Raw genomic sequence first — 19893 nt, forward strand, 5'->3', positions numbered from 1 at the left:
CAACGCCATTCCCAGAGAAAACTCCCCAATTTTCCGCCCTGGGATGTTTTGTCCCTATTTTCGAGCGGGAAAAGGGTTGGTAGGAGGGGGATTGTTGGTTTTTAGGGATCAGCTGAGGGAGAGCTGGTGCTTCTCCTCTTTGTGTCTCTCTGTCCCTGAAGACAAAAGGTTTTTCCAAGGATCTTCTCCGGTATTCCGGCATTGCCGCTCCATTTCCGCCCTATTTTTGTGTCCCCAAAGCTCCCGTGCCTCCAGTCACCAATTTCCGTGTGATAGAAGAAGGACTTTTCAGCCTGAAGGTGGCTTGGACACCTCCCCTGGGCAAGCTGGAGGGCTACAAGATCTACATCCCCAGGGGTGAGTTTTATAGATTTTTAATTCATTTTATTAATTTTAATCCACTTTAAATTGCTTTTTCTTAATTTTTCTTGGCGTTTGCTTTAAAAGGAGCAGGGATCCAAGGGGAGGTGCTGTTAACTCCTGGCATGACTCTGGAAAAAGTCCAGGATAGACTTTTCCAAACATTGTGGTTCTTCCAGGGTAGAGGAGAGTCCTTGGAAGGACTTTTCCTTGGAAAGAACAAGCTGAGGATAATGCTGTGAATTCCTTGTTTGCCCTGGCATATCCAGATGTTTTTCCCACTCAAGTGTCTGCTCTGGTGGGGATTTGGGATGAGTTTGGGGATGCCTCCCACTCCCCTCTGTGGGATCTGAGGGTTGGGACAGCACAGCCAGAATTCCAAACAACACCACATGGATTGGGAGACACCAACCATGCTCCTGAGCCACCTCCACGGTGTGGGAGACACCAACCACGCTCCTGAGCCACCTCCACGGTGTGGGAGACACCAACCACGCTCCTGAGCCGCCTCCACGGTGTGGGAGACACCAACCACGCTCCTGAGCCGCCTCCACGGTGTGGGAGACACCAACCACGCTCCTGAGCCGCCTCCACGGTGTGGGAGACACCAACCACGCTCCTGAGCCGCCTCCACGGTGTGGGAGACACCAACCACGCTCCTGAGCCGCCTCCACGGTGTGGGAGACACCAACCACGCTCCTGAGCCACCTCCACGGTGTGAAGACCTCCCTGTGGGGTTTAGCCTCATGGAAATGTTCCACCATCCCTTTTCTCCTTGATTTTGCAGCCAACAAGCCGGGGGTGACCCTCGAGCAGATCCTGCGGGGCGATGTCTCTTCCCACCTGCTGGAGAACCTGCAGGAGGACAGGGAATACAGCATCAGCATCTACGCCGTGTATCCTGAGGGGCCGAGCCAGCCCGTGGCTGCTCTGGGGAGGACACGTAAGAGTTGTGACCCCGTGGTTGGTCCTTTTTGTCCCCCACCTCAGAGTTGGGGCCCTCATGCAACAGGACCTTCCCAATTCCATCCTAACTCTTCCCTCATGGACATCCCGAAGCTTGAGGGAATGTGGGAGATCGTTTTCCCTCCCAGTTTGCACCCACACTTCACAAGGTTGGTGCTGGGAGATGTTTGGTCCTGGACAGTCACAGGTTGGGCTGCTCTGCCTCTGGTTTATGAGATGCCTTCAGCCCCTGGGCTGGAAATCCCTCTCGTGGAATCATTAAGGCTGGAAAAACCCTCTAAGATCCCTGAATCCAACCATCTCCAGCACTGCCATGTCCCCAAATGCCTCATCCATTTGCCTTTGAAGTCCCTCCAGGGATGTGACTCCACCACTGCCCTGGGCAACTCTTCCACACTTTTCATCAGGAATTTTTTCCCAACATCCAACCTCAACCTCCCCTGGCACAGCTTGAGGCCATTCCCTCTTGCCCTGTCCCTCATTCCATGGGAGCAGAGCCCACCTGGCCACCTCCTTTCAGGTGTTCCCTTCACCCAGCTGAGCTGGAGGAACATTGATGGAGAGCCAGCAAAGTCCTCCACTCCCACGTGGGTGCTCTGAAATCTTCTTCCCTGTCCTCCTTCCAGTGAAGCTCCTGCCTGTGGAGAGCCTCTTGCTGCAGAACGAGACCACGGACACGCTCCAGGCCCGGTGGAGCCCTGTCCGGGGAGCAACGGGATACAGGCTCACCTGGACATCAGCAGGTAGGGATGGGGTGGGATTCAGGCTCACCTGGACATCAGCAGGTAGGGATGGGATTCAGGCTCACCTGGACATCAGCAGGTACGGATGGGATTCAGGCTCACCTGGACATCAGCAGGTAGGGATGGGATTCAGGCTCACCTGGACATCAGCAGGTACGGATGGGATTCAGGCTCACCTGGACATCAGCAGGAGGACAGGGGTGGGATTCAGGCTCACCTGGACATCAGCAGGTAGGGATGGGGTGGGATTCAGGCTCACCTGGACATCAGCAGGTAGGGATGGGGTGGGATTCAGGCTCACCTGGACATCAGCAGGTAGGGATGGGGTGGGATTCAGGCTCACCTGGACATCAGCAGGTAGGGATGGGATTCAGGCTCCCCTGGACATCAGCAGGTAGGGATGGGGTGGGATTCAGGCTCACCTGGACGTCAGCAGGTAGGGATGGGGTGGGATTCAGGCTCACCTGGACGTCAGCAGGAGGACAGGGGTGGGATTCAGGCTCACCTGGACATCAGCAGGAGGACAGAGATGGGATTCAGGCTCACCTGGACATCAGCAGGACAGGGCTGGGGGTGTGTATCAGTGAGCAGGGCATGGAAAGATGGGAGCTGTGAGATTCCCGAGGTGCTGGATGCCCTTTGGATTGGATTGGATTCTCTCTGTGTCCAGAGGCAATTGAGGTTTTTTGGGATTTCTGACCGGTGGAGTTTTCTCTGCCATGGCTGCAAAATTTCCTGCTGGGGCTCTGCATGAAGCAGGCTGGTGGATATCCAGCCTTGTTACATGGAATTAGTATTCCATGGATTTTCTGGACCTTGGGATAGCTGAGAGGAGCTGGGAAAACCCTCCCTGCAGAGCTGCACAGCCCCTGAGTATTTGGGGTCAGCCCTTTTTTGGGGGATAACTGAGTATGTGATTTTTGAGGGGACAGCCTGGAGGTGCCTGTGCTCATGGCTTTTCTATCTGCAGCACTAAAACTAAGCTGAATCCTCATTTTTTGGCAAATTTGGGAGTTTGGAGACAGATCCACCTGTGCAGCTGGAGCTTTTCCCCTGCCCTGAACCCAAAGATATTTTCCGTGGTGCTGGAGGGGGAGCAAGAGTGAGAAATTCCAGTTTGATGGCAGATTTTGGCCTTGGGAGATGGATGTTTCTGGGGCTCAGGGATGTCAGGACACCTGGGCTCTATCCCAGGCTTTGGAGAAAAAAACATTTTCTTCTCCCTCAGATCCCCTGGTTATGATGGAAGGAGACATCTCCCACCAGGAAAGGTGGGGATTAGTGGGAGAACAGCTCCAAAGGTCACCAGGAGGGAAAAACCTTCACAGGGAAGACCAAAAAAACAGTTTTTATGGCTTTGTAATGAACCCAAAACCCAGCAGTTTGCCCGGGCTGTTCCCGATATTCCAGCTAGGAATGGAGCTCGGCCCGGGAGTGGGGACAGTGGGACAACCACAACACCTCCACCCCGAATTTCCAGCTGCTTTTTCACCTGGTACCAGCTCATCCCGATTTTTGGGGTGGAAAAATCCCAAGGGCAGCCCCCGCTGGCCTCTGGGTCCTCTTCCCACACTCCATCCCATCCCGGGATTGGGAATGTGGTGATGGGATCCGGACCCTGCTGCCCATCCCAAGCACGGGAGGGGTCAGGTTTTCCTCATCTGACTTTTAAAACCGGGATTAGAGGAACTCAAGCTGGAGATGGGAGCTGTGGAGAGCAGGTGGGAAAAGGGGGATGGGGCTCCGGGGGCCGCTGGAACAGAAAATGGGGACGTGGCACCATCCAGTGACCAAACTGGAAAATTTTCCCTTTTTTTGAAGTTTTTGCGATATCCCCGTTGCCTTGGGAATCCGGGGTGGATCCACAGGAATTCGGGTTTAACTCTTCTCCTGCTGGGCACGTTTAGCTGAGCTGGGTTTAGCCCACAGCAAGGACATTAAAACTGGGTTTTAATGCCTTCCATTCCGGCGGGGAAGGCGGGATGACTTCAGCACGGAGTCACCCAGGGCTGGGCAGGCTGTGGAGCTTTTTATGGGATCCCTGCCAGACCCCAACGAGCCGGGGGACACGAGCTGAGCCAGGGGACACGGACTGAGCCAGGGGACAGGAACTGACCCGGGGGAAACGAACTGAGCCAGGGGACACGAACTGAGCCAGGGGACAGGAGCTGAGCCAGGGGACACGAACTGAGCCTGGGGACACGAACTGAGCCTGGGGACATGAACTGAGCCAGGGGACAGGAACTGAACCAGGGGACACGAGCTGAGCCGGGGGACACGAGCTGAGCCAGGGGACACGGACTGAGCCAGGGGACACGAACTGAGCTTGGGGACACGAACTGAGCCCGGGGACACGGACTGAGCCCGGGGACATGAACTGAGCCTGGGGACACGAGCTGAGCCGGGGGACACGGACTGAGCCAGGGGACACGAACTGAGCCGGGGGACACGAACTGAGCCAGGGGACAGGAACTGAGCCTGGGGACACGAACTGAGCCGGGGGACACGAACTGAGCCAGGGGACACGAACTGAGCCCGGGGACACGAACTGAGCCGGGGGACACGAACTGAGCCAGGGGACACGAACTGAGCCGGGGGACACGAGCTGAGCCAGGGGACACCAACTGAGCCAGGGGACACAAACCGAGCCAGGGGACACGGCCTGAGCCTGGGGACACGAACTGAGCCAGGGGACACGAACTGAGCCAGGGGACAGGAGCTGAGCCAGGGGACACGGACTGAGCCTGGGGACACGGACTGAGCCAGGGGACACGGACTGAGCCTGGGGACACGGACTGAGCCGGGGGACACGAGCTGAGCCGGGGGACACGAGCTGAGCCAGGGGACACGGACTGAGCCAGGGGACACGAACTGAGCTTGGGGACACGAACTGAGCCCGGGGACACGGACTGAGCCCGGGGACATGAACTGAGCCTGGGGACATGAACTGAGCCTGGGGACACGAGCTGAGCCGGGGGACACGGACTGAGCCAGGGGACACGAACTGAGCCAGGGGACAGGAACTGAGCCTGGGGACACGAACTGAGCCGGGGGACACGAACTGAGCCAGGGGACACGAACCGAGCCAGGGGACACGGCCTGAGCCTGGGGACACGAACTGAGCCAGGGGACACGAACTGAGCCAGGGGACAGGAGCTGAGCCAGGGGACACGGACTGAGCCTGGGGACACGGACTGAGCCGGGGGACACGAGCTGAGCCTGGGGACACGAACTGAGCCTGGGGACACGGCCTGAGCCAGGGGACAGGAACTGAGCCAGGGGACAGGAACTGAGCCAGGGGACAGGAGCTGAGCCAGGGGACACGAACTGAGCCAGGGGACACGAACTGAGCCAGGGGACACGGACTGAGCCTGGGGACACCAACTGAGCCTGGGGACACGAACTGAGCCAGGGGACAGGAGCTGAGCCGGGGGACACAAACTGAGCCAGGGGACACAGCCTGAGCCAGGGGACACGGCCTGAGCCTGGGGACACGAACTGAGCCAGGGGACACAAACTGAGCCAGGGGACAGGAGCTGAGCCGGGGGACACAAACTGAGCCAGGGGACACGAACTGAGCTAGGGGACACGAACTGAGCCAGGGGACACGAGCTGAGCCAGGGGACACGAGCTGAGCCGGGGGACACGAGCTGAGCCAGGGGACACGAGCTGAGCCAGGGGACACGAATGGAGCCAGGGGACACAGCCTGAGCCAGGGGACACGGCCTGAGCCAGGGGACACGAACTGAGCCAGGGGACACGAACTGAGCCTGGGGACACCGTTTCCCTTCGCAGAGGGCAGCATCCAGGACGTGACCCTCGGCAGCTCCTACAGCTACTACATGATCCAGGGGCTGGAGCCGGGCGTGGAGCACACGGTGACCATCAACCCCATCTTTGGGGACATCGAGGGACCGGTGGTGACTGGCAAAGCCACCACGGGTGAGTGTCCTGCAGCAGGGGTGGCATTCAGGGGGTGCTGGCACAGAGTTGGTGTCGCTTCTGTCACTTCTCTGCGTCGTTGGGTTTGGGAACGTCTTTGAAGCTGTCGGAACCTTGGTGGAACCGGGCAACTCTTCCCTCCTGCAGTGGCATCCAGCACTGTCCAGACGCTGAACGTGAGCGAGATTTCCATCAACAGCCTCCTGCTGTCCTGGGATTCAGTCATGGGAGCCACCGGATACAGGGTGGCCTGGGGTCCGACACCAGGTGAGATCCGTCTCTGCTCTCCCTGGAATGGGAGAACCTCGGGAGTGGTGGGAGCGGGGCAGGTCCAGCTCATGAACTGCTCCAAGCAGCCTCTCCCACAATTCCAGAGCATGAACTGAAACTAGGGATTATTCCTGGCCCTGAGGTACCAACCTGGCCCCAGCCCTACAAAGAATGAGTTCCCAAGAAGGAGACAGGGAACATTTCCAGATTCCTGTGGTCCCTGGATATGAGATGGTTTGGATTCAATTCCTCTCAACTGGTTTGGATCATTTAGGGATTAAAATTCCAGAATAAATAACCACAGGAAAACTCTCCCTTGCCCTGGTGAACACATGGAATCCCAGCATCACTGAGGCTGGAAAACACCTCCAGGTCCAACCTCTGCCACATCCCCACCTTGTGATGGAAGTGCCACATCATTTGTTCCTTGGCCACCTTCAGGGATGGGGACTCCAAACCTCCCTGGGCAGCCCCTTCCAATGCCTGACCACCCTTTCCATGAGGAAATTCCTCCTGAATTGTAACCTCCAGCAGAGGGAATGCAGTGGATTTCCCGGGATGCAACAGAGCTGCTCTCCAGACTCTTTCTCCTCTTGTGTTTTATTTCCTCTTCCAAAGAATTCTTTGGCAAGGACCGTCCCCGTCACCTGTCCCTCAGCAAGTCGGTGACGTCCCACCAGCTCCGCAGCCTGGCCCCTGACACGGAGTACGTGATCTCTCTGTCCGTGCTCTTCGGCTCCGGGGAGGGCCCCGGGGTCACCACCTCGGCCAGGACAGGTGAGTGCTGGTGGGGTGGTGGAGTAGCTACTACAGAACGTAACCTCTGTGTATCTGGTTCGACCTTGTGTATCCCTGACTGGGGCTGGCTCTAGGCTTGGGAAGAGCTTCAGGTTCATAAGGTCCCAGATTGGTTGAGATTTGGAAGGGTTGGAAAGTCTGGAAGGGTTGGAAGTTTTGGAAGGGTTGGAAGGTTTGGAAGGGTTGGAAGGGTTGGAAGGTTTGGAAGGATTGGAAGAGTTTGAAGTGTTGGAAGAGTTGGAAGGTTTGGAAGGGTTGGAAGAGTTTGAAGGGTTGGAAAGTTTGGAAGGTTTGGAAGGGTTGGAAGAGTTTGAAGGGTTGGAAGGTTTGGAAGGGTTGGAAAGTCTGGAAGAGTTGGAAAGTTTGGAAGGGTTGGAAGAGTTGGAAGAGTTTGAAGGGTTGGAAAGTTTGGAAGAGTTGGAAGAGTTAGAAGGTTTGGAAGGGTTGGAAGAGTTGGAAGGGTTGGAAAGTCTGGAAGAGTTGGAAAGTTTGGAAAGTTTGGAAGGGTTGGAAGAGTTGGAAGGTTTGGAAGGGTTGGAAGTTTTGGAAGGGTAGGAAAGTCTGGAAGAGTTGGAAGGTTTGGAAGGGTTGGAAAGTTTGGAAGAGTTGGAAAGTCTGGAAGAGTTGGAAGGTTTGGAAGGGTTGAAAGAGTTGGAAGGGTTGGAAAGTTTGGAAGAGTTGGAAGGTTTGGAAGAGTTGGAAGGTTTGGAAGGGTTGGAAAGTTTGGAAGGGTTGGACGAGTTAGAAGGTTTAGAAGGGTTAGAAGGGTTGGAAGGGTTGGAAGAGTTGGAAGGGTTGGAAGGGTTAGAAGGGTTGGAAGGGTTGGAAGGGTTAGAAGGGTTGGAAGGGTTAGAAGCCCATCTTGTCCCAACTCTCTCAAACTTCTGGGCTGCTGCTCTGCGAGCAGGTCAAAGCCAGTACTGCTGGTCCAAAAGCAGAGGTGAGATTCTTGGGAAAGGTTCCAAAGTGGCAGCAGGTGACTGGAAACCCTGGGACACCACATGGAGAAAATGGTCTGACCCTTGTGAGGAAGAGAACGGGGAATATTCCTCAGCCGTGAGAGCTCTGGGTGGGTGTCTCACCTGAGGAACAGGGATATGGATCTCCTGACTCCATGGGTCCCTGAGCTGCCTGGCCTGGCCTCCCTCTCTGGGATCTAGGGCAGAGCGTGCTCCTTGATGTCCTCAAGGAGTGGTGTCTCTCCAGGTGAGGATGAGGAGACACCAAGGATCAACAAAAACACCATTTTTAACCCTTCAGTATAATTTTGACTCATTAACGTGTCCGTGATGAGCCGTTGGACAGGAATCAGGACACTCCTGATGTTCTCCCTGTCCTGCAGCTCCTCTGGAATCCGTCTCCAACTTCAAGGTGACGTCCCACACCAGCACCAGCCTGTCCTTGGCCTGGAGTGCCACAGCCGCCGCCACCAAATTCAAACTCACCTGGAGCCCCGTGGCAGCAGGCAAAGGTGAGCGGGGGAAAGGACATTCCAGGCACCTTCCCAAATTCCTGACCCGCTCCTTGGGGTCGGAAGGAGATCCCACGGCTGGGAAACTTGGTCCTGTTGGAGGTCCTTCCTCCTCTTTGTTTTCATGGTTTTGTTTATGGAGATAATCCCCAGAGCTCTGGGCAACGCAGCAATTTCCTTTTGAGGAAAGGAAGTGAGCTCCAGGCTCTGAAATATCCCGGTTTTTCCAGGAAAACAGGTTGCCAGGACTCGGTACCTGGGCAGCAGAGCGTTGGCTCATCGGATTGACCACCTGGTGCCCAACACCCTGTACAGGGTCGGTGTCCGGGCTCTGTTCAGCAGGACCGAGGGGCCGGAGGTGACCCTGACTCACCACACAGGTAATTCCTGCTGGAAAATCCCTCCTTGGCTTGGGATGCAAAGCTGGGATGGATCTCGGGCGTGGGTGGTCGGAGCCCGGTGATAAAAACACCGCGGTCTTGGGTTCAAGCCTCGTGTTCATCCCTTTAAGAGCTGGACTCCGCGATCCAGGTGGATCCAACTCGGGATATCCTGTGGATGGTGGAGGCACGAGCAGCCCTCACAGCTTGGTGGCAATAATCCATGGCTGTTCCCGTGGGAGGGAGTGGACACGGCACACTGGACAATCCTGGATTTATCAGCGCAATTCCCGGAGTTCTTTATCCACAGCCACCACAGGAATGCAGGAACCTCTCTGCGGGCACCACCCAGGGTCACTCGCCAGCCTGCACTCCTGAGGTTTTGGGAATTCCTTGGATGGTGGCTCTCCCTCTTCCAACACGGAGTTCTGGCTCCTTTCAGTGTCTTTTTTGCCTGAATCCATCTCAATGAGTTTTTCATTGAATTTGAGGATGTGTCTGGGTGATCCATCCTCTCCTGGAGTTCTGTTCATGTCACGCTGTGTGTCACCAGCTTGGTGGTGAGGGATGTGGATAATGTTCCTCAGCTTGGATTCCACGGATCCATTAGGAATTTTAGCCTGGCATCCTGGATAATGTTTGGGAAGTAGATATTGAATGAATGCCCGTATTTTTCTCCTCCACCACAGCCTGGAGCCATGGTGCTGCTCTGGGACTGAGCTGAAATCTTATCCCGGTTCGTTTTTCCAGCTCCTTCTGGAGATTCCAACCCCATCCCGACCATCCAAGACCTCAGGGTTACCGACACTGGTGTCAACACTTTGAAGCTGGCTTGGAAAAGTCTTCCTGGGATAAGTCACTACAAGATATCCTGGGAGCCATCCAATAGTAAGAATCCAAATCCTTGGTCAGGGAGCACAAGGAACCCCCAAAAACGGGGAATTTGGCTCAGGAAATTCCTTTTCCCATGGGCGATCAGGGTTGTTGGAGACTTTATTGTCTACAGGGACAGGTTGAGCTCCTCTAAATGAGTCCTGAGCTAAGCTTTAGGCTCTAACCACAGATAGTTAGGATATAGTTGGGATTTGGGAATTCCAAGAATTGGTTCCTTTCCGTATTTGTGACCAGATCTCTCTGCTGCCTGTGCCTCAGTTTCCCCATGGGCAAAATGAGTTCCTAACTCTCCTCCCTGGCCAGGTCCTGTCAGACGTGTGTGAAGATGCTGTAGCAATGACTGTTACCCTTCCCTTTCCGTGGGCACCAGGGATTTTTTGGGATGTCTCCTCTCAGGTGACTCGGAATCCTCCCGGCTGCTCCCGGCGGAGGCCGTTTCCTTCGCGATTCCCAACCTGAAGGACAGCACCACCTACACCATCTCCGTGTCCGCGGTGGGAAAAGGGCAGGAGGGAAACCCCACGGTCCTCACGGCCAGAACCTGTGAGTGTGGGATTCATGGATTGGGATAAGAGCATCTCCATAGGGGAGCGAAAGAAAAAGAGCAGTTTTGGCTGGTGGATGCATTATTCCTGGAATCCACAATATTTTGGGTTGGAAGGGATCTTGAAGATCATCCACTTCCAACACCTTCCGTAGACCAGGTTGCTCCAAGCCCTGTCCAACCCAGCCTTGTTTCTTCTCAGATCCCACAAAAAAACCCAGACATTGATCCTTTCTTCTTATTACTGAGGAATGTTGGGATTTCCCTGTCTTCCCCTGCCAATAATTCCCATTTTTGTGGCACATTATCTTGGAATTCCCTCTCTATGCAATATCTTGAGCTTTTTCCAGCAGGTAAAGGCCAACATCCCTCATGAGTTGTGCCAAACCAGGCAGGTCTGAGATCAAACCAAGCAGAGAATCAGGGATGTGGAGCCAACACTGGGATTTTGGGGTGCATCTGGGGGAAAAAAAAAAACAACAAAACAATAAAAACTTAATTACAAGTTTTACAAGTTACAAAAAATTACAAGTTTCAGTCAGTTTAGAAGATCTTGACAAAATTTCCACCAGCTCCCACCAAATGAGAACCTGGTCTGATTCAGCTTCTTGGAAAACGCCCGAAGTGCTGGAGGAACTCCTTCCTCTCACCAGAATCACGGAATTTGGGAGGCGAAAACGTCCCCAGAGCCCTTTCCAGCCCCTGAGCTTCATCCCTTGCTTTTCCAGCAGCGGAGCTGCCCAAAGTGACGGAATTCAGCGTGCAGGAGGCCGCGGATTCCAGCCTTTTGTTATCCTGGGATGCTGTTCCTGGAGCATCCCAGTATTTACTGACGTGGGGGTTGTCCTCAGGTAACGTTTGGCGCGGGATGGAAACCCTGATCCATCTCCTGGGTTCCTCTGGGTTCTTTAGCAGGAGAATCCCGAGGGTTTCCATGGGTTCCTTCATCCCGGCTTCTCCATTTGGTGGAAAAGAAGGGGAAATGGGAGCTGGAGGAGGCTCACAAAGGTCACATTTGGCCTATTGCAAAATCCATGGGGGAAGGAAAAAAAGGAGGGGTGGGAATAGCTTAGGAAAAAGGAAATTTGGCATTTTATCCCTTCCTGTCCATCAAATCCACCCCCCCCAAAAAAAAAGGTGGATTTTTGTAATCCATAAAACCTCATTTTTATCTGTTTCAAATTTCTGCTCTACTGCGAAGGGCTTGTAAAAATTCCTTAATCATTCCTCACCATTCCTTTTCCCAACTGATTTGGTTTTTCCAGGATTTGCCCTTTTAAACCACCAACTCCATGATTTTTTTCCTGGATTGGACTAAAATCCTCTTTGAATTCGGAGTTTCCTGTCCCTGTGGCTTCAACCACAAACTTTTTTCTAGGGTCAGTTCATGTCCAAAGTCAAAGAAACCAAATCCAACAGAATTCCCTGTGTTCCCTGCAGTGCTTTTGGAACTACCAGGAACTTTATTTTTTTATTTTTTTTTTTATTTTTTTTTTTTTATTTTTTCATTCCAAGGATATTTCAGGGTTGGCAGCTCCATACTTGCAGGTTGTGTCACTCAGGATGAGTGACACAGCATTTTTTTTTTGGGATAAATATTATGGAAAAGCAATTTGGGAATGGAACCTTTGGATCTCTGGGGTGATTTTAGTGATCTAAAGCGACTGCTCCCCTTCCTGTGCTGTGCTGTTCAAATATTGATCCGGAAGGACTCAGAAATCCCTGATTTCAGCGTTCTCTGGGAATCAGGAGTGGAAAATCCCAGGTCTGACAGTCCCTCCATATATTGATCCAGCTGGAATGGGTTCGTAAATATTGATTTCCCTCCCTCCATCGATCCAGCTGGAATGGGTTCATAAATCTTGATTTCCCATCACCAGCAGGTGAATCCTGACCCCACTTCTCCATAGAAGAAAATTTATGTTCCTGAGTGAGTAATTCCAATTTTTCCTGGTTAATTATCCCGACTGCCAACATTGGTGTATAGGAGCAATTAAAAATGTGGTCCTTATTTTTTGTCTTGATTAATTTTCCCTTCACACAACTTGTTTTTTTCCCCTAAATGAACGTTATTTTATTACACATTTTCCTTGCTCATTTAATGCCCTTTTCCCTGCTGATTCCATCCAGCCTGTCCTATTAAAAAAATTGGATCCCTTTCTATTCCACTTGAGATCATTCCACCTGTGGATCAGAGAAAATGAACCAATTTTGGCTATTTTGACTCAGGGAGGGAAGCACAAGACTTTAAGTCAAATTTCAAGAGGGATTTTATAATTTTATTGTTTTATTTAAATGAGGAAAACCTCCCTTCCAAATATTTTTGTGGAAAGTTAAGAACAGCAAACTGGATTTGCTCTTTGGAGATCTTTTCCAACATGAGTTCATGATAGTGGAGCAGATTATTTCTTGCCACACAAACTGAGCTTTTTGGGTGATTTTTTGAAAGTAAAATGTTATTTCAGGATAAAAAAAAAGGTACGAATTTCACTTTGAACAATGTCAAATTCATCATTTATTATTTCTGAAGTAAAGCACTTAGGAAATGTCAATCATTATTATGACATTTTTTCCCCTATCATTATTTTAAACCAAAACTACGAATTGTGTGCAACCAAATTTCTCAGTCAAGTCTGATTTTATTTTTCATCAAACTTTCCATTCATTCCTGGAAAATAATCTTATTTTTAATCCATCATAACCACTGGATAGAAATTGATCTCTCACCCTTGAGCACCACTTGCACCAAATTCCCTAAATTTTTGCATAAATTCCAAATTTTCAATGTACAAAACCGACCTAATTTCATCTGCTTTAGGGACCTGACCATTACAATTTGGAAATTATTTGCTTTTGCCTCTTCCCTAGATTTTCTCTGGGGAATCATCCCCAAATTCCTGTTTGCCAACAGTGATGCCACCAAAACGGGAACGACTCCGTGTTTTTGTGGCTCCCGGTCACGTTCCTGCTGTTTTCCGCAGCTCCCACTCTTTTCCGAGAATTGTTACCAGCAGCTTCCCAATCCTATCGAGCGGCAGGGCTGAGCTCCAGGGAAATGTATTTGTTTTCCATAAAACCAATGTTTGGAGACTCAGAGGGACTGGAGACAACGCTCCTTGGACAAGCAGGTATGAAGGATGGAGACCTGGATTTTCCAGGGAAAACTGATCTTGAGGCTGATTTTTGGAGTTTCCACCCTTTTTCTCCTTGCTGGAGAGGCTAAAAGAGGTTTAAAATTCACCTTTTCTGCTTGGGTCCTACAGCAGGAGCTCCCAGGGAGACGCCAACTGCTCCAGTGGCTCCTGCACCGTTGGATAGGAGGGGATCTCCATCTGGAGCTGCCGGCAGTGTGGGGACCACTCGTCTCCCAGTGCCCACCAGTACGAAGCTCCCAGAGCCCCCAGTATGGACCAGCACGGTGTCGGCACCGCTGACAACCCTGCCTGGGCCAAGTGAGTGGGGGGGTGATGATGGTGATGGTGGTGATGGTGATGATGGTGATGATGGTGATGATGATGGTGATGGTGATGATGGTGATGATGGTGATGATGATGGTGATGGTGATGATGGTGATGGTGATGATGGTGATGGTGATGATGGTGATGATGGTGATGATGGTGATGATGGTGATGGTGATGATGGTGATGATGATGGTGATGATGATGGTGATGGTGGTGATGGTGGTGATGGTGATGATGGTGATGATGGTGGTGGTGATGGTGATGATGGTGATGATGGTGATGGTGATGATGGAGATGGTGGTGATGATGGTGATGGTGATGATGGTGATGATGGTGATGATAATGATGGTGATGGTGATGATGGTGATGATGGTGATGATAATGATGGTGATGGTGATGATGGTGATGATGGTGATGATGATGGTGATGATGGTGATGGTGATGATGGTGATGGTGATGATGGTGATGGTGATGATGGTGATGGTGATGATGGTGATGATGGTGATGATGGTGATGATGGTGATGGTGATGATGGTGATGATGGTGATGGTGATGATGGTGATGGTGATGATGGTGATGATGATGATGATGATGGTGATGATGATGGTGATGATGGTGATGGTGATGATGGTGATGGTGATGATGGTGATGATGGTGATGATGGTGATGATGGTGATGGTGATGATGGTGATGATGGTGATGGTGATGATGGTGATGGTGATGATGGTGATGATGATGGTGATGATGATGATGGTGATGATGGTGATGGTGATGATGGTGATGATGGTGATGATGATGATGGTGTAGAAATAGTCAAAGCTTCCAGAGGCCAAGATCTTCTCTGATCCCAGGAGCTAAAACCATTCTCAATTCCCTGAATAACAGGAATGGAAAAAGTCAGGGAAGGCCCAAACCCCATAAATGCAGTGAAGGCCTCAGCGCTACCCTGAGGGGTGAAGGTGCTGCTGCTCACCCAAAAATTGGCATCACAAGAGGCCTGGGGTTTGTTGTGCTGCTCTGAACACACAAAATCCCGGGATTCTGCTTTAGGACCCCTCAGCTTACGGAATTCCTCTCTTCCCTCTGCAGTTTGTGGGAAGCTCAAGGCAGACGTTGGGTTCCTGGTGGATGAATCCTCGAGTATCGGCCAGAGCAACTTCAATAAAGTGAAGGATTTCCTCTTCCGGGTCGTTTCCTATTTCCCCAAGATTGGGCCCGAAGGGACACAGGCAAGATTTTCTCTTTCCATTTCCTGAAATTATTTTCCTTCCTTTTTCTCCTTCTGCTCAGCCCTGCCTGGAGCAGAGTCTGCTCACCCAGGAGTTGTGGAGCAGAAAGGCCAGGGAAAGACCTGTGTGGAGCAAAAAGACAGGGATTAAAATCTCCTCAATGTCAGCTTTTCCATTTGGATAGATTTCCATTTTTGGTTATTTCTCAGAGACTGAATCATTGGGAAAAAAGCAAATTGCACACCTGGAATGCTGTCTAGGTTAGCCCAGAGATCTGCTGGGTGCACATTCCCCTCTCAGATCCCATTTCTGACACCATCCAGAGTGGGAATTATTGGAAATTTAGACTGGGAATGGTTGGGAAATCCGGAGTGGGGAATTGTTGGGAAGTCCAGGGTGGGGATAGTTGGGAAGTCCAGGGTGGGGAATTGTTGGGAAATCCAGGGTGGGGAATTGTTGGGAAATCCAGAGTGGGGATGGTTGGGAAATCCAGAGTGGGGATGGTTGGGAAATCCAGAGTGGGGATGGTTGGGAATCCAGAGTGAGGAGTAATCCAGAGTGGGGAATGGTTGGGAAATCCAGAGTGGGGAATTGTTGGGAATCCAGAGTGGGGAATTGTTGGGAGATCCAGAGTGGGAATTTTTGGGAAATCCAGAGTGGGGATGGTTGGGAATCCAGAGTGAGGAGGAATCCAGAGTGGGGATGGTTGGGAATCCAGGGTGGGGAATTGTTGGGAAGTCCAGGGTGGGGAATTGTTGAGAAATCCAGGGTGGGGAATGGTTGGGAAATCCAGAGTGGGGATGGTTTGGAATCCAGAGTGGGGAATGGTTGGGAAGTCCAGGGTGGGGAATTGTTGGGAAATCCAGGGTGCAGAATTGTTGGGAAGTCCAGGGTGGGGAATGGTTGGGAAATCCAGAGTGGGGATGGTTGGGAATCCAGAATGGGGAATGGTTGGGAATCCAGAGGGACAACAGTTAGAAATCCAGAGTGGAGAATTGTTGGGAAATCCAGGGTGGGGAATTGTTTGGAAGTCCAAGGTGGGGAATTGTTGGAAAATCCAGAGTGGGGAATTGTTGGGGAATCCAGAGTGGGGAATTGTTGGGAAATCCAGGGTGGGGATGGTTGGGAAATCCAGGGTGAGGATGGTTGGGAATCCAGAGTGGGAATGGTTGGGAATCCAGAGAGACAACAGTTAGAAATCCAGGCTGGGGAATTTTTGGGAAGTCCAAGGTGGGGATGGCTGGGAATCCAGGGTGAGGACTGTTGGGAATCCAGAGTGGGGATGGCTGGGAATCCAGGGTGAGGACTGTTGGGAATCCAGAGTGGGGATGGCTGGGAATCCAGGTGTGGATCCAAGTGGGAATTGCAGGATGTCCCAGCAGCTCCCCCGTCCAACACAGAGCCAAAGGCCCGGACGATGATGGGAATCCCCTGGAGGGCAAACGAAGCCTGAAGGATTTAATGACAGCAAAGCCAACGGGAAGACTCAGTTCCTCATTTATTCGGGGTCATTTATTTAATTTAAATTAGGAAGGGAGAGTTACAGAGCTTGGTTTAAATTGAGGAGGAAATGGGAATTTCTTGGACTCTGCTTGGAGGTTTTAGGTGAATGATGCCGTTACCCTGGCTCAACAAATACCTCTAGGAACATAAAAAAATTTGATTTAGGTGAGGATCTGACTCCCTTTTCCCAGAGAATTCAACCCCTTCCCATTCCCTGCTTGGACTCGAGGCAGTTTGTCCCAGTTCCTGTGGATGCGGCGATTTTATTCCCGTTTTTGGCAGGTTGCTGTCGCTCAGTACAGCGAGGAGCCCAGGGCAGCTTTTCACTTCGACCAACACCGCGACCGCAACGGAGCCCTGGGAGCCATCAAAGGGCTGAGCTACACCGGGGGCAACACCCAAACAGGTCTGGGAAGGGACTTGGACACCCGCGATGGTCCTTGTGGCCCTGCACAGAGCCTGGAAGCCAAGGAAAACGTTCCTCTGAGTGATTTGGAGCCGTTTCCTTGGCAGGAACGTTGTGCTCGAAATGGTTTTGAATTTGATTTTCAGGAGTGGTTTTTCCAACCACTTGGTGCTTTATCCATGTCTTGGTTTTCCTCCCGGGTTTGCCTCATTATTTTATGATTTTTGCCTGCACTTGAGGGAGGTTTTTACACCATAAACATGAGGATGGCTGATTTGAAGCATTCTTGCATCCCTGAAATCCAGATATTTTGTCTCATTTAAAGAGCTCAGAGTGGGACAACACTTTCCATGTGCTCATTCCCAGCCGGACGCTGGGAATGCCTGGTTCCCTGGAGGAACACAACCAGGAATGGTAACTTAAAGATGATTAATTTTAATTTAATCGTTTAGCCCAGTTGGTAGGAACCTGGTGCAAATAACGCCAAGATTTGATCCCCCTATGGACCATTCAGGGATTGGACTCGATGATCCTTGTGGATCCTTTCCAGCTTGGAATATTCTGTGGTTTTGTGATTTTTCAATGAATTCTTCACATTTGAGGCACCCACATCCCTCATCCTGCCTCAATAGTATTGGACAAGAGCATAAATATCCAGGAAAAGTCAAAATACAGGAATTTTCATGGGATTGCTTAGGGAAAGAAGGCATGGAATTGGTCATGCTGGAAATTCCTGGCTAACCTTGCCTCTAATCCTTCTTTTTATGGAGTTTGTGTCAATAAAGACATTTTACTCCATGTAGGAATCTTTCCATGGTGTTTTGGAGCTTCTTGACCATTTCACATGCTGGAGTTTTCTTTGTGAAACTTTCTGGGCCTTTCCACAGACATTTGGAGATGGGAATTCTGTGGATTTTATTCCAGACGTGTAAGAAAAGTGCTTCAATTTTCTGAATATTTTGGTTCCCCTTTTCCAAAACTACCTGCTGATACCACCAGAACCATTCCAGCCAAGCTGATTTCCGGCTGTGGTCCTCCAAAAGACATTGTCCCATACCCAGGGCTTTCCACTTTTGAGGAATTCCCTTCATCCTCCACCCATGGAAGGAGACCCAGAGTCCAAACCTGTGGAATTAATCCAACCTCCCACCCTGTCTCTTCTCCCTGTCTGCTCAGGCCGTGCCATATCCTACGTGCTGAAGGAATTATTCCAGCCCTCCAGAGGGATGAGACCGGGTTTTCCTCACATCCTGGTGCTCGTGACCGATGGACAATCCCAGGATGACGTGGTGTCCCCAGCCAGAGCAGCCCATGCTTTGGGTAGGAGTTCCCAGTTGTGTTTCCCTCAGTTCTCCATGAATTTCTTTTGGTTCTCCATGAATTTCCAAGGGTTTGAGGTTGCCCAGTTGGGTCTCCCTTGGTTCTCCATGAATTTCCAGAGGGTTGAGTTTGCCCAGTTGTGTTTCCCTCAGTTCTCCATGAATTTCCAGGAATTTGAGGTTGCCCATTTGGCTTTCCCTCAGTTCTCCATGAATTTCCAGGACTTTGTGATTGCCCAGCTGGGTCTCCCTTGGTTCTCCAAGAATTTCCAGAGGGTTGAGGTTGCCCAGTTGGGTTTCCCTCAGTTCTCCAAGAATTTCCAGGAGTTTGAGGTTGCCCAGTTGGGTTTCCCTCAGTTCTCCATGAGTTTCGAGAGGGTTGACGTTGCCCAGTTGGGTTTTCCTTGGTTATCCATTTATTTCCAGGAGTTTGAGGTTGTCCACTCGGGTTTCTCTTGGGTCTCCATGAGTTTCCAGGAATTTGAGGTTGCCCATTTGGGTTTCCCTCAGCTCTCCAAGAATTTCCAGGAGTTTGTGATTGCCCAGTTGGGTCTCCCTTGGTTCTTCAAGAATTTCCAGGGGTTTGAGGTTGCCCATTTGGGTTTCCCTCAGTCCTCCATGAATTTCCAGAGGGTTGAGGTCGCCCAGTTAGGTTTCCCTTGGTTCTCCATGAATTTCCAGGAGTTTGAGGTTGCCCAGTTGGGTTTCCCTCAGTTCTCCATGAATATCCAGGGGTTTGAGGTCGCCCAGTTGGGTTTCCCTTGGTTCTCCATGAATTTCCAGGGGTTTGAGGTCGCCCAGTTGGGTTTTCCCTCATCTCTCCATGAATTTCCAGGGGTTTGAGGTCGCCCAGTTGGGTTTCCCTCAGTTCTCCATGAATATCCAGGGGTTTGAGGTCGCCCAGTTAGGTTTCCCTTGGTTCTCCATGAATTTCCAGGAGTTTGAGGTTGCCCAGTTGGGTTTCCCTCAGTTCTCCATGAATATCCAGGGGTTTGAGGTCGCCCAGTTGGGTTTTCCCTCAGTTCTCCATGAATATCCAGGGGTTTGAGGTCACCCAGTTGTGTTTCCCTCAGTTCTCCATGAATATCCAGGGGTTTGAGGGTGGTGCACTGTGTGAGGAGTCACTTGGAGGCCCCTGCTGGTTCCTTCTCTCCTTCATCCTTTCTCTTGTCCCTTCTCACCTTGTCTCGGTTTGCTGTAACTCACACCCAGCTCCAGGCTACTTCTCTGTGGGTTCTACCTGATCCCACCAGAGGTTTTTACCAGGTAGGGGTTTGGAAACCCTGATCCCAAGAATTCGGAGTGGTGGGATCCGTGTCATTCCAGGAATCCGCGTCATTGCTGTGGGGGTGTCGGGAGCTGACCCCATGGAGCTCCACAGGATCTCGCTGCAGCAGAACCCCCAGAACGTTTTCTACGTCAGCACCTTCGATGACTTCTCCCAAATCCTCCAAGAGCTGATTGAAGCCATTTGTTCTGATCCTCCGCTTCCAGGAACCCAAATCCCACTGGGAAAGGTGAGTTCCGACTCGTGGGAGTAAATCCAGCTTGGAGTGGGTCAGGCACAAGGAGAATCTTCCCTGAGGGACGTTGCAGAGCAGAATCAG

At 51.5% G+C, this 19893-nt stretch overlaps 1 protein-coding gene across 1 annotated transcript in view; it reads left to right on the top strand.

The window, feature by feature from the left end:
* LOC110470949 (uncharacterized) overlaps positions 1–19893 on the top strand; it is a 100399-nt gene that overhangs the window by 11277 nt on the left and 69229 nt on the right. The window contains exons 8-24 of the mRNA XM_077783713.1: positions 241–357; positions 1148–1303; positions 1953–2069; positions 5865–6011; positions 6159–6278; positions 6900–7058; positions 8422–8550; positions 8781–8930; positions 9681–9818; positions 10221–10367; positions 11100–11219; positions 13350–13496; positions 13632–13820; positions 14919–15058; positions 16844–16967; positions 18144–18287; positions 19613–19803. Of these exons, the coding sequence (XP_077639839.1) occupies positions 241–357; positions 1148–1303; positions 1953–2069; positions 5865–6011; positions 6159–6278; positions 6900–7058; positions 8422–8550; positions 8781–8930; positions 9681–9818; positions 10221–10367; positions 11100–11219; positions 13350–13496; positions 13632–13820; positions 14919–15058; positions 16844–16967; positions 18144–18287; positions 19613–19803 (2435 nt within the window). The remainder of the gene's footprint in view (positions 1–240; positions 358–1147; positions 1304–1952; positions 2070–5864; positions 6012–6158; positions 6279–6899; positions 7059–8421; positions 8551–8780; positions 8931–9680; positions 9819–10220; positions 10368–11099; positions 11220–13349; positions 13497–13631; positions 13821–14918; positions 15059–16843; positions 16968–18143; positions 18288–19612; positions 19804–19893) is intronic.

This window comes from Lonchura striata, chromosome 5 (assembly GCF_046129695.1).
Source record: "Lonchura striata isolate bLonStr1 chromosome 5, bLonStr1.mat, whole genome shotgun sequence".
NCBI classification, from domain to species: Eukaryota; Metazoa; Chordata; class Aves; order Passeriformes; family Estrildidae; genus Lonchura; species Lonchura striata.